At 40.4% G+C, this 14,553-nt stretch overlaps 1 protein-coding gene across 1 annotated transcript in view; it reads left to right on the forward strand.

Annotated features, from left to right (window-relative positions):
- The window catches only part of LOC149732274 (uncharacterized), a 29,074-nt gene that overhangs the window by 8,787 nt on the left and 5,734 nt on the right, over window positions 1-14,553 (forward strand). The window contains exons 3-7 of the mRNA XM_089883372.1: window positions 8,467-8,577; window positions 9,136-9,256; window positions 9,470-9,793; window positions 11,841-11,983; window positions 13,410-14,268. Of these exons, the coding sequence (XP_089739498.1) occupies window positions 8,467-8,577; window positions 9,136-9,256; window positions 9,470-9,793; window positions 11,841-11,983; window positions 13,410-14,268 (1,558 nt within the window). The remainder of the gene's footprint in view (window positions 1-8,466; window positions 8,578-9,135; window positions 9,257-9,469; window positions 9,794-11,840; window positions 11,984-13,409; window positions 14,269-14,553) is intronic.

Genomic DNA, 14,553 nt, shown 5'->3' on the forward strand with positions numbered 1-14,553 from the left:
ATAAATAATAATGGTCAAATGGCGGTTATTTTTACGACTCTCAGTACACGAATAAATCGGTCAGCAACACTAATAGAGAGTGTTGCAGTACACGAGCTTTACATATTTCACCACTAAAACGTGCTATTCCTCTTTCTACAGTATTGCGTGTTTATGTATTGGCTTTATAAGCTTTGGAGCTTGAAATTTAAGTAACTTTATATTATAATCAGTATAGTTCAAAACTCCCGGTCGCACGAATAAAGTAAACAGCACGAAACCGCTACGTATGGTTTCCCACGAATTAAAGCTATGGTTAGTAGGCTTCGTGTGACTATGGCCCTGTTCGTGTCATTTATATTGAAATGTAAACGTATCCCACCGGTGTAATAATTTATAGCTCAATCGTAATGCGGTGATTTTGTCTCGGCCATGTCAATTAAGCGCTTTACGGCCACCGAATCTTAAAAGGTAATATAATTCGCAGTCTTCTAATACGCGAACCCACAAAGCGATATCTCTTCTGTCTCAAAATTGTTAAGTTTCCCCGACAGATAAACCGTTCTCACTCCGCTCCTCTCGGTTATTCTCTTTTATTCTCCTGGAGGAGCGAAGCGGTGTTTGTGTGCGTTCCGCCACCTGGCCGTGTAAAATCTCACCAACAGTCAATAAAAGCGCACTGTGTGATTAGCACAGTGATAATTCAACACGCATTCTTATCACGACCGACCTTAACAAGATCCACATATGCATATAATGTTGCATCTACAAGAACGTGTCTTAAATTTAAAATTGAATCCTGCTTCAGCTTTATAAAAATAAATATGTTGTTTTAAAAAGTCGGAGTGTTTCAACATCGTATAATTTGCTTAGAATTTCAGATCATACCGGTTGTTATGGCTCGCTGTCCTTAAAACTAAATATAACCACTTGTCATTATTCTTTTAATGCGTGATATGTGTACGTGGCCGCTTACCGTTAAACGCATGCATAATTAAGCCTGCCCGTCTTGGCGACCGTGCACACTATTTTACATTAACAACGAAACTGTGGCGATTATTTAAGTATGGTGATATTCAATTCGAAGCACGCTGTGATTCTCTATTGTGTGGTATGTCACTCAAAAGCTCTTTGTAACCAATTCCAGTTTCGGGCTAACGAATTAAGGAAGGATGAGACACGCCGGCTTTAGGTGCTGATAATTCTGTAACCTGCTGCAGCCGCTGTTCAATGGGCTTGCACCAAAAAATTGGTGATTGATAGGCCATTTCTCGTTAATAGGACCCGGGAAGTAATCGCTCTGTCGCCGCTCTTTGTTTTTTCCTTCGAAAATGGCGACTTCCGCGCTCAAGCCTGTGCGGCGCGCATGTTTTACCGCAACTCTGCTAGCTCTTTGTGGAGCATTCTTGTTTAAGTCAAGGCGAAAATGTTACAGTTAAATTACCATCGATAGCAATCTTTGTTTGGAAGCGCCGTGAAATATTTGATTACCTTAAACTTTAACGAACTTTTATGTGGGAATGACCAGGTTTCGTTCCATATACTATGTGGTTTAAAATCGCTTCTTGATTGTATAGCTACATCGTGTTATGGATATATGTTTGCTTCGTATATAAAAAGAAAGTGTTACGTGTCGCGTCGTCTCGTTAAGCCCCATTGCGAAATGAGCAGCTGCAGTTTAAATAAATGTGTTTGCAATGCGAGTAAACCTGCCAAACTATCGAACCGGGAATTAATAAAGCACGTTTCAACGATCCGTTCCTTCCCGCAACTTTTCCGTTCTCGGCATTCTTTGTCCTCGCGAGACTTTGCCCACTGAACCGTAACCGCAGGAATTGGAAATTCTAGACCGAAGAGAGCAAGGCGCTGTGACATCATAATACAACCCGCGTGACTTAATCCCCGGCTTGAGATTATAGGCTTCCTAAGTTATGAGCACCAGACGTGAAATGAAATTACATGTTAGACACCAAACGAATCGGGCTGGTTCTCAAACTTCAAATAGCACGCGCCCTATTACTGCTTAAAATTACAAATAATTAGTTGAATGTTTATTTCGTTAAATACCGACAAGCGGTCGGGAAATGTTGGCTTATGTGCCCACTGAAACCCCCAAGGCCTCGAGCGTCAGTTCTACAAACAGCTGTGCGTGCTTATTTTACCTATGACCTACCACTGCGTCAAATCTAATGCGTGTACAGCGTCACAGTTACGCAGAACACGCATCGTAATGGCCGTGCTTGAATTCACACGAAATTTTCTTTCAATACAGACAGTGCGGAAATTCTCATTAAACTCATACACGATACGTGGTTAGACCAACAAAAGTCGGCTTAGTTTGGCACGAAATTAAATTTTACTATTAGCTCTTTTTGTTATAACGATCAATTTGTGTACACGATTTCAAATTTAAATACTGCAACCGCGTAATAGTTTTGTAACCAAATAGTATGACTGCATCTTAATGCGTTACAATAGTATACTGGGCCTTTGTTTTGTAATCAATGCGCCAAGTGTCGAATTGAGGGCTTTGCGATCACGACGTATTGTTTACTGTTAATCATCTGGGACGTTGTTAATTACAATAAGGTTGATTACGAATCAATTCTCACTCCCACGCTTCTCGTTCTGAAACAAAACAAGCGGTGTTTTGTTTCTCTTTACTCCCTCCTCTCTTTCGTTTTCCCCTTTCTCTCACTTTTCTCTCGCTCTCCTCTTTTCCGCTCTCTCTCGCCCCTAGCGACGGTGCCGCTGTACAGCGGCAACGATTAGACGTAGATTTGTCGGCTTTAATCGGATTTCCAACGCGAACCGATTCACGGCGCACTACTCGTGTTATTACTGTTATTATTACCATTTATGCACGAATAAGAGTCGTACTGTTCAAAACTCAAAAAATCAATAACTATTTCACATTTGTCAAATCGACTTGTATGTAATATATTTATTGACACGCGTGTACCGCAACACTCAGTCCCATACCATAGCACTTAGATTTAGAAAGTCGATTAAACAGTTTATGGGTTTAAAAAGATAATGCGGACATTAATCCCTACCTATCCATGTTTTAATACTACCTGAACAAGTTGGTTATCGAAAACGACATTTTGAACCATAGCACTCTTAAATACCTCGTACGTTCTTGTAAAATAAACCTATTTCTATGCCTACTTGTGAATAATTGATAGAAAGGCTACAGATTGGTGCCACGTTTCAAACCACAGGGAACCCTTCTTATACGAACGATTATGTTAACTTCGATTTTAATAACTGCAGAAGGATTCCACTTACAAAATACTCGATTTTTAAATGAATTATTCCCAAATTAATTTTTGAACGACATATTTTAAAATAATGTGTTAGTTTTTATTTTTAAAATTGTTTTATATATAAGTTAAATTGTTGGTTTAAAAACATGGTCGTTGTTTCTTCATAAAGGGATTTGTTTTATTCGGTGTCCTATCTCTCATACCAGAAAGCGGTTTGTTTTGTCTATTGTTCAAACAAGTGCCGCGCCGATGGCTCTATGACGTCACAGTGGCTGCAAAACAAATACTCTCTTGCGGTCTGGGTGTGAACGCCGCCCGGAAACTTTAGAGACACGAATTGACGATTTTGTCCCACAAACTTTTTTCGCCAGCGCGTTACAATAATTCTATACATATTTAGCAACAATCAATAAAGAATTTAAAATAACGCGCACGAAGCAAAATTACTATATTTCGTATTCTTTTAACTAAAGCTGAACTACTTAAAACATACGGCGAAGTTAAAATTTATACTTTTTGTTAAAATATTTATGCTCCCAATACAGTTAATGAAACAATATTGCGTATACAATTATCATATCGGTATAAATAAAAGTAAAGATTTTGAATAATCGTTTGCTTTATCTGTTTAACCGCAAACAGTTTGTATAATACCAAAGAAATGATCGTAAAATCATCTTCCAAAAAGCACCGTGGTTAAAAATTACACAGCTGTTCATCTGTGCGCTTGAACGAACGCGATACGCACGAAATAATCATGACGTCACGCTTCGATCCTAATATGACTTTATCGGTATTCTATGATTTAACAAATCGAATTGACAGCTAACTCGATTTCCGCCATTAAAGTGACCGTTACCTACGTAGTATGATATCCTTTTACGCCGATCGCACTTTTAGATAATTTAACGTCAATTACAGTTGAACGTTTTGGACGGTAAGTCCCTGGAGTCTATTTTCACTGTTTTTTTCGCGGAATAAATTTCGTAACTATGTGTCAGTTTCCGGGCTGTGACGTCACGTCATAAATTCTTTGCAACTTCACAACACAAAGTTAGTATTTCGATCGGCGATAATTTTAAACAGAAATGGTTTTAGGTTTCACTCTTTTCTATTATTAGACAATTGACAGCCCTTTCCAGCACCCATTGATCCAATTCTACTAGATTCAATGGACAGCACCCTTATTGATTGCTGTACAATACAGCATCTCGAAATGGCGAAAATCCTATATTTAGGTCAAGTGTCCATATTGACAAGTCTCTCGCGCTTTCAATCTCCTTCCCGTTTTCGTCGTAGCAATTATCCGAAACTAATTCTTTCCGTTTTAAAATAAAAGTTTGATTAGGAAAAATTAACCCAACATAGCAACGGTTTGTATGCTGACAGCCAACGGTGCGTAACTTTGAATGACTTTTATTGTAAACATGTCTTTAAAATCAACCACGCGGAACGTCTCAGCTGAATCAACGCTCCTGTTACGTCACACTCGATATTATTTGTGAAAAAAAAGCAGAAGTCCTCCTCTCTAACGACCTCTACTGGGAGGTAAATTCTCAATATGTTTAACGTGAAAATTGCCAAAAGCAAAATTCCCCAACGAGTATAGTACTCCGCAGGGACTACTAACGGTTCAATCATACCGTGGGTGTGGTTTATTATTATTTCTGTACGAAATCGAGTCAAAGAAAAATATTTTTCTCAAAACAAATTTTATTTTTTTGTAGAATCGTCACAAAAAATCCGTAATATTTCATTTCTTTATTTATACAGTCGTTACGAAATCCGCGTTGTAAAATATCGTATATTAACCACATGTTTGCCTAATGTATACGACAGGAGTAAACCTAACTGTGTGTGGACTAAAATATGAGCGCGCACTGCAATCGTTTGTTAAACCTTTAACAGAATTAATATCGACAGCTGTTAAGCAGTGCTTCGTAAAATTGCACGTTCAGTAAAATTATTACAAATACGTTATGTTTTGTTTAGGGCGTGGAATATATTACAAGTTTGCTTGGGAAATCTAGTTTTCTTTTCCGTCATTAATCTATTATTGTTTTCTCTCACGGCGCTGTTAATAAGGTCGGACCCGGACTTTTCTATCCACGGTTTATTTACGCAATAAAGCGTTGTGTTATGTCACCATGTATCTAGTTCCCATTGAACGCAGTCGCTTGCGCTGACTTAGTCTTTGTTCAATCCCGCTTGTGTAAACACTCCTCCTGGGAGAAGGAGTGAGACAATTAGTGGGAGGAGAATCCCTTTGTTCGGGCGGATCAGGATTTCTGGCATTTTTATTCGCGAGAAAAAAACGCATGCCGTCTTTAATACGTTTCCGCTCGTAATTTACATACGCATTTTTATCTCGAAACGGCGAACGAAATTGCCGCCGGCAGTCGTTTAAAAGCTTTTTAATGCCATGACCAAACAACATAACTTTTTGGAAAGAAGATTCAAAACTAATCCAATGTCACTTTTATATTGCTGCCAATAAGATTATTTTTAGTTATCCAAACGAAGCCAATTTCAGTCCAAGCACATTACCCAGCTATCACTTGTAAAAAGTAGAGTTTGGAGTTTGTAAAAAAAACACGTCCGACTCGTCGATTTTTTCTGCGCTCGTAACCGACCTCTAACGGACATGTAAAAAGTTATCGCCACCCGCCGACCGTCGCCTTTTTTTATAATGCTATCGATCATACTGGGACACAGCATTGGTGACCTGGCCTAGTTTGTTTCACCTCTGTTGTATATTGTCACCTACAGCAGCTTAATTGCGCTGGCTGAGCAGCGGGTTCAGTTTCGGGTCAATTTCACGGAAAAAAAATAATCCACGAAGTCGTGAGAATGATTATTTTGCCCACATTCTTGCGGCCGGATTTTCATTAATTTCAGCTTTTTTGACCCTGCCTTGCTCCGTGTTGTTTTTTTGCAAAGATTATAAGTTATTAATATATATTCGACATAAACGCCAAATCTCATGGTCATTTTGAAATACTTGCGTTTTGATCAATTTGGTTTCGTAACCGCCTCGTTATTGTCTGTGCGGACCCGCATTATGTCTATACGTTAGCAACGAGGCCATATCTTTCAGATCAACCCGGTCTTCTAGGTCATCTCGGTCACGTTTATGACTTGCGCTTTGTTTTGTAAATTCCTTTTTGTGTTTAAAAAGATGGAGAAACTATTTTTTTTCATTAAAAAATTGCTTCTGTGAAATCTGGAACAAATTTCGTTTTGTTCGACGCGAAATTGTAATTTTTATCTTGATAGTATTTTTACTGGATGTTTTCGAGGCATTTTGAAGGCTAATTATAGTATTAGTGACAACCAATTTACTTTAACCATAAGGACACATTGGCGCTGGCGGCGATAAAACTGTGCACAGAAGCTGGGTAATTATAAGGTATTGTCAATTAGCGTTTTCGTGACTTCCATTTTCGGGCCATACCAGTTCTATATATGCTGAGGCAGTGTCATGTGGAAAAACAAGTTGCCAGTGGCATTTCAACACAGCCCATACTGGTAGCGCTGAATGTAAAAGTAGCACTGTTGCCAAAACAACCGGCGAAAGCGTCACTTTGGGCGCCGCTGTCGTCTCTACCGCTGGCGGAGGACTTGGCCGTCACGATTTTGGCTCACGAGCCGCCGGTTTCGGCGAATTTGCCGAATTCCGAGCATCACGGTTAAGACCGAAGAAAACAAGCTTGAGCCCGATTCCAAGAATTGCACACATCAGCCGGCCCACTCGCTTACTGCCTGCTCTCTTCAAGTAGGCTGAAAACAAAGTTATTCTGACCACGCTGCTGTTGTTCGCCAGCACACAGGCGCAAATCACCGGTTTTTATTGTAGCCTGCCACACTCGGCAACACTTCTCCCCACCAGTGTTATACAAGACCTTGAGTTCTGTATCCGCGGTGCTTTTCACAATACATGGGCATTAGTCACGAACTTTTCAGCGAAATTCAACAAGCTCTTTCCTTTGGCAATTGTGATGTTCGTCGCGATATTAACGAACCTAATCTATTTGTACGGTCGCGCCCAGAGCTTGTTGGCTCGTCATAAACGACATACAGTTAACAACCAAACTGTCACGTTCCCACCTTATCAGGTTAAAACATGAACATAAGCTGTGTGGTCAGATAGATTTCGGTTTACTCGTCCAAGACAGGAACCAACGTACAGCAAGCATAATTTCTTCCGACCTCAATGTTTTATAGCGCTGTGTCAATCTTTTGTCGCTAATTTTTGGTTTGATAAAGCTATATATTTTGACCTAATATCAGTTAAATTTAAAAGCTCTCAAAACATCTTGTTTTCGGTTAAGTCGCCAACTGCTTCGGTAAACAATATACATTGAGTCTAATTCGATCGAGATATATATATAGTAGGAGGGGGGACATGGGACACTTTTAGCACAATATAACCAAATATCCTGATCGTGTTTTAAACGATTAACAACGGTCTATGGGAGTCGTGAAAATACGGTTCAATAATTCTTTGAATGTTCTTAGTTTACTACCAAATGAGACGAGAAAATAGAATGAAAAGATCTCCCATCTTTCCTCACCCTACTATATTTAGACGGGATATCAGTTAAATGTAAAAGCTCTCAAAACAGTTTTTGTTGGTAAACGCGTCAACCGCGGTAAACAACATCCAGTCTAGTTCGTCTAATTCCTCTGTTGTTAAAGCTGTGTCGATTTCTGTGTCGCTAATTCGGTGTTTGGTAAAGATATATATTTAGATCTGATATCAGTTCAACGCAAAAGCTCTCAAAACACGTCCGGAATGTCGTTACAGCAAGTTATATTTATATCACAAATGGCGACCTGTACTGCATTTTACCAGCGACGTTTTCAACTCAAACCAATCATTTTATTTTCCGTTTCGTGTGTTTTCGGTTTACATACTACTCTGCAAATCAAAACTGCATAAAAGCTGCGGTGGTACCAAAACCAGTATGGTTTTTAAATATGATTGACAAAATAGTTCTGTTTCATAGCCTTTAAATAAAATAAACGTAATTCCATGCTAAAAGCTGCGCTAGAACTGAAAATACAGTTTGTTTTAAAAGATGCATTTCCACAAAATTCTGTTTCGTACTTTTTTTTTGAATAAACATATTTTTAATCGTAATTTTTCTCCAAGACGAAATGTTGGCTTTATGATTGCTCGCATTTATTGTATTTTTAACCGCAATTTTTTTAACAGGACGAAATGTTGGCGGTTTCGGAAAAGATCGTTATGCGAACCACCGACCTTGCCTCGTGGTTGGTCGAGCCTGAAGAATGGAACTATGGCAGCCCCCTTCTCCTTACCCCGGTAAGTTTACGCACAACTCAGCAGAATATATGAACCCCACCACGAGTTTACATATTCATACCGGCAATAAATCAATTCTCTTTCACTCGAATTCTTTGCATGACTTGAAACATCATTTCCTAAACAACTAATGCTTCAGCTGTCCCAGCGGGTGTCTGTAGCATTCCACATAAAGCAGTACAAACGAACTCAAATTTGTATATTGTGTGGGGTAAAATGGGACAACGTCGTAGGTTGTAGCATTAGAATGTAGACTGCAGGTTGTAATTGCTAAAAAAATAAATAGAGGTTTACTTTCGATGAAATTTGGGGTTGTATAGTAGTGTGGGGTAAGATGGGACCTGCTTTCATTCTCTTTTCTCGTCCCAATTGGTAGTAGGCAAAGAATACAGAATTATATAACCGTAGCTCGACTCCAAAAGAGCGTTAGTAATTCTTAAAAACACGTTTATACAATACAGGTTTTAGGTGCTAACAGTATCCCATCTTACCCCCAGTAATATTTTATTATTCTTATTAATTTTAATTTTGCTATTATAATTGTAATTTCTGATGCAGAAACCTCCAAACGGTGGTGTAATACAACCAACTACTCTCCCCCTCCACCGATATTCCCTCCTACACTCCAGTGTAAATATGCAGGACGTACTGATGGAACGAAAAGCTCTCAACACATCAAGTAAGAACGTTATGTAATACTGTTATAGCACCCGAATCCCGTATTTCCTAATCGCGTTTTTTACAATTAACAACACTTTGTTAGTTGTGGGGTTACGGTTATATAATTCTGTAAATTTGTTTCTTTTACTAGCAAATGTAACTAAAATATGACATGCTAACCCAGCCTACTATTTGACCGCAAAATTCATCAGAAGTTATATTTATCTTTTAGCAAATACAGCCTGTTGCCTACATTCCAATGCTACAGCCCAAGAAGATGGAAGTCCTGTACAGCAAACTTGCCAATGCAACGGTGCCAGGAGACACAAGGCAGAAGTTCTAATGCTGAGCGTCAGTGCTTACTGTAGACACAAGGCGCTAATGAAGCGTATCGAAGGAACGGAACGTGATTGGCTGGAGCGTCCGGGGGCGGGTTTGATGCTTGCTGCACTTGGAATATTCACGAGTGAGAACCCGAGAGCAAGGGTCGTGTTTTGTCGGGATACTTTCGACTATCCCCAGCTTTTTGAGCACGATTTGATCTGCGAAGAGCTCGGTAAGTGTCACATAACGTACCAGGCTGTGTGAGATGGAATATTTGTAGTCATTGCGGTAGGACCTCTCTCCAGCGACAGATAAGGCCGATTAGGATCTTCAGATTTTTGCAACTTAGTGCGGAGGCATTCGCCTCCTGCAGAGTCGTACATAAAAACAGGCAATGTCTGCTCTCATTTTGCGATTGCATCGTGTGGGCGCCACGACCAAGGTTACTGTGTCCTGTTTACCGTTAGAGTGAGAACCCTTTGGAAGAGATAGCGATCCAATGGTTGCACGCTCGCCGAACGGCATTTGCGCGAAATTCCGTTCCCGCAATCTCGGAGGTAAATCGAAGTCGAGGTGAAATATCATCGGTAGGACTTTTAGATTAAAATGTCGCGATGCGATTACTGTGTCGTTGCTGCTGCAAGGATTTAAGCGCGAGATACCCTTTACATGAACCCCGCTTAAGCCCACGCAGTGTTTCGCACTGAATCCGGTGTCTTCATCCGGAATTGAAACTGTAGTATACGGTTCACATGCGTATCACATCGGGTTTGTGTTTTCCGTGGAATTTTATTGTCGCTTAAAGTATTTTAGTACTGTGCAAGGTCGGTTAAGGTGATTCATAAGCCCTGTATGGTGCAGCACCAAACACACAGGTGCCTTGTGTTGATATGAAACGTTGATCTGCACTGATTTTCCCGGCCTGTACCATTAACGGCCGGCGGATAACCATCAGATCCCGATCGCTGTGAGATAACCGCCACGATAGCCAGTACAACTGCTAATTTTAGCAAATTCGTTCACTACCGCTATCTAAAATGAGATTATACCGTAAACACGCTACCCGGCAGCGAATACACATTTCAAATACCTCGTGACTAGATTTACCTCCAAGAATAATTTCCTGTCGCGTATGATTGTTTGCACTGTCGTTTTGCGACGCTCTAGCATGAACCGTTGTGTACATATTATTATACGCCCTACCAGGAATAAATTTAATTCTAAAGTGTTGATTCACCGTTTTGGTGAACTGTTGCTTAACCTGAAGGCCTACGTTGTGAACTTATATCACACTGCGACCGTGGGGTAACCTAAATACCCGGAACTCCACAAACATTAGTTTGATACTACGCGACAGTTCTACGTCGTCTGGCTATGCTAAACACCTACGCAATCTAAAATGTACAGCAGTCTCGAACCGGTAGCGCGCTCTCTTCTTGGGTATTATTAGACGCTTCTCGTAATTGCGAAGCACAGTTTGCGGGTTGCGCAAGGCTGTTGGAACAGTGAAAAGCTAGTACGGCAGTGGTGTCGTATAACTATTAGACAGGTTTTGGGAATCTCTGTGGCAGCGGCGCCAATCAAAATTGATCTTATGTATCCCGCCGAAGTCTTGGAAAGGTGCGAATATGATCAGACGTTCATGCCGTGTTAGTATACGTCTACCGGGAACTGGCCACCGGCAACATACTACTTCTCGAAATCCGCCCGCACGATTTCCTCGCCGAGCTCAGAAAGCTTGCGGGTAGAGAGAAGCGCGAGTGATGTGCGTCCATATACGTGTGCCACTGTTGACAGCATTGGAAAATTAAATATTTCGCATGTTTACCGTGTAAGAATATCAGCACTGTGTATTGGAGGCAGTTTGTGGGCGGTAATGTCTTATGTTTTGGCAGGAAACAGGTGTTAGCTTTCTAGTTAACTTTAGAGAATACAACTTAATTCCTATAAGCGGTACGACCATAATGTTACGAGTCATTCTTTATAGTAAGTTTCATGGCACAGAATCGAAATGTGATGTGAATAGCTGTTCTAGGTTTAGATAATTAGGTTTTGAGACAAAATATTGAGATAAAATGATACAGTTTTGCTTAGCAGAGGTTCCGCGTTATGTTATGTTATTTTTGTACTAATAATATAATAATAACATTTTGCAATAGTTTGATACTGTTTCAATTATTTTAAAATGTTCTCCCAAAAATATAATGCGTTAATAGTGTTAACTGTTAAAGTAAAATTGAATTTCTTCGATTTTTAGATGTATTTTTATTGTTTTGCAGCGCCAGTGTTTAAGGGTCGCCCGCGTAAGAAGCCTAAAAATAAGAACGGCTCAAACGGATCTAAATTAGGCAACAAAAAGTCATCGGGAAGTGCTGGAATTAGAAACGTAGCTAATAAGCAAGAAAACGCATCATCAGAAAAGGTAAATGAACTTCATTTTAAAACTTTTTTCTTAGGGTTGGACTTCATTTTAAAACTTTTTTCTCGACTAACTTTCGCTTACTGTTTGTAATGGCACCAAAACGACTTGGCTTTTGTGTTGATTTGTAGATAAGTTTTAGCGATCTTTAACAAGACATAGGGCGTACAAATTCCATACAACTAAATCGCTCATGTTTTTTTGATACAAAAGCTTGGACAGTTAAGCGTGTTATTGCTGCTGATGCGTTTTCGTAGAAAGCGTGCGACGGAAAGTTCCGGTCGCAGTCTAAAACCCTTTTTCGCGATAACACGCGGTGTGGCAGTTGGATCATTCCTTAGCCAGACAAATACGTCGCTTGTTTAGACCCGCGACCTTTTACCCCGAAATCTGCGGTTTGTGGAATGTCGGAACGTGTTTGCATTTATGAACGCATGTTTCTAGACGCGGCATTACCGGAATTGCGCTTCTCAGATGTGAACAATTTCGGTACAGTAATCAAGTATTATAATAATTGGAAATCTGATAGCCATTTCTAGGAGTCAAAATTTGTAACATAGTAAACGACATTTCGTTTGTGTTTTGAGCTTTTTCACCACAAGGTTATTTAACGTGCCTCCAGCCACGTGGGCACCGTCTCTTAGCCCTTAAAACATCTTGATCGTCTTACAACCTCAATTAGCAGTCGCTCTTCGTCGAAAAATTAGGACACATCGCGGCCTCTGTTGAACTGATATACCAGTGAAACGCAACTAGTATCAGGATGTCGTGGGACATTGCAATTCGATATGCAAGAAATCACACGCTGCCATTGAATGCCGACAAAGCATGTGGAACGTATGGCGATAAAATCACATGCCGACCTAGGGCTGTAAATTGCTCCGATAAATGTTGTTACGCTTTCCACAAACCCCTCAAATGTGTATTTTCTCTTTTCGCATCCTCTCGCATCGGTTTAGAGGAGAAACGTACTATAGCACGTTGTTAAAAACAAAACACATTTTCGGAATGCCAGATGTTTGTGTTGTTTATTCTAGATGCCACTAATTAAGTTGCGACTAGCTTTCAGCACTATACTATTGTGGATTTTGCTTAAAAAAGCATAATATAGCATCTCCCGGCTATTTACTATGCTTTACCTGGATTTTCAAGTATATTTCATGCAACAATACGTGATAGTAGGCAAGTGTAAAACACTTTCGCTTTTTGACGAGTAAATTGTAAATATTTAAAACTGAATGAATTCCAGAGGGATTTTGGTATGATAATCCAGAAGATCTTTTCTCAGATTGTTTTTCGGCTAGAAGGTCACGCCATGTTGTTTTTAAGCCAGTCACGATATGTTTAGATTATGCCTGTTCCAACGCACGTGCACAAAATCGCCATATTCAGCGTGTTCGTCTTGTCATATTAAACTTTTTATAAACAGGACGGCGAAGCTCTCACCCCGACTCGAAGATACAGCAGCCGCCGCCGCAGCAAGCGCAAATCCCCGCAGACATCACTTTACGAGCAGGAGTTCGCGCCGCAGTCCCGATCGAACAAAAGAAGCCGGCGTACTTCTGCGCGCACCCCAACACCGGTCAGCGAACTCTCCGACGTTAAACCAAGACTTGAGGCGTCTTCGAGGTCGGAACCCGCCTCCCCTGACTCCAAAACCAGCGTTAACGGAGGATACGCTTCAGAAGCGACCGTAGCGCAAACTATTGACGCGGCTGCGCAAGCCGCGGTTACTAACTCCTGGAAAAAGAAGACTCGACCAAAACGCCGCCCAGGACGCCGATCCTCCACCTCAGCTTTAAGCATAGCAATCAAAAACAGTCTACTAGAAAATAACCCAGTTTCAAAAGAAAACGACTCCACCGAAAACAAAACCTCTCAAGTTCCCCGCCCTCCCTCTACATCAAGCTGCGTGTCTTCATCGTCCGATCCATCGTCTCGAAGTTCGAGTCCCTCGATTGAGCTTCGAACCCGGGATCTTAATACCCAAGCCCCCACACAGCGTTCAGATTCTCCAGCATCTGTTGCTTCTTCTATCGCCAGCCACGACGGTCTTTCTTCGCCTTCGTCTGGTTCTCCGCTTGATTTTACTGCAATAATGTCTGACGATCAATGCTCTGTTCGAGCCAACGTTACGCCTTTGACTACGGAAGATTCAGAGAGCCTTCGCGGGCTTCGCGACGGTAAAATCCTGGAGTCGCAATCTGCTTTCCTCGAGCTTCTGTACCAGTTCATGAGGAAAAGAAACACACCTATTGGAAGAATACCTTCTCTGGGGTTCAAAAAACGTAAGTTTATTTTATTTTTTTTACTTTTAAAGTTTTAAATAAAAAAACTTAAAAAATATCGACAAGCTTTGCGGGTCCAGTTTATGGATATACTTATGGATATAAACGCTGTTAAATATTTTTTAAAAAATTGCTGTTTAAGATTACTATATAAGTTTGTTTAATCGTAAAACAAACAAACCGAAACAGTTGTAAAAAATACTCGTTACCTCATATATGTCGTTACTCAACGTTTTAGTCAACTTGGTGTTTACAATTATATTCTTTATCCTAATGAATCGCCAG

The sequence above is a fragment of the Ciona robusta genome, chromosome 8 (genome assembly GCF_009617815.1).
Source record: "Ciona robusta chromosome 8, ASM961781v2".
NCBI classification, from domain to species: Eukaryota; Metazoa; Chordata; class Ascidiacea; order Phlebobranchia; family Cionidae; genus Ciona; species Ciona robusta.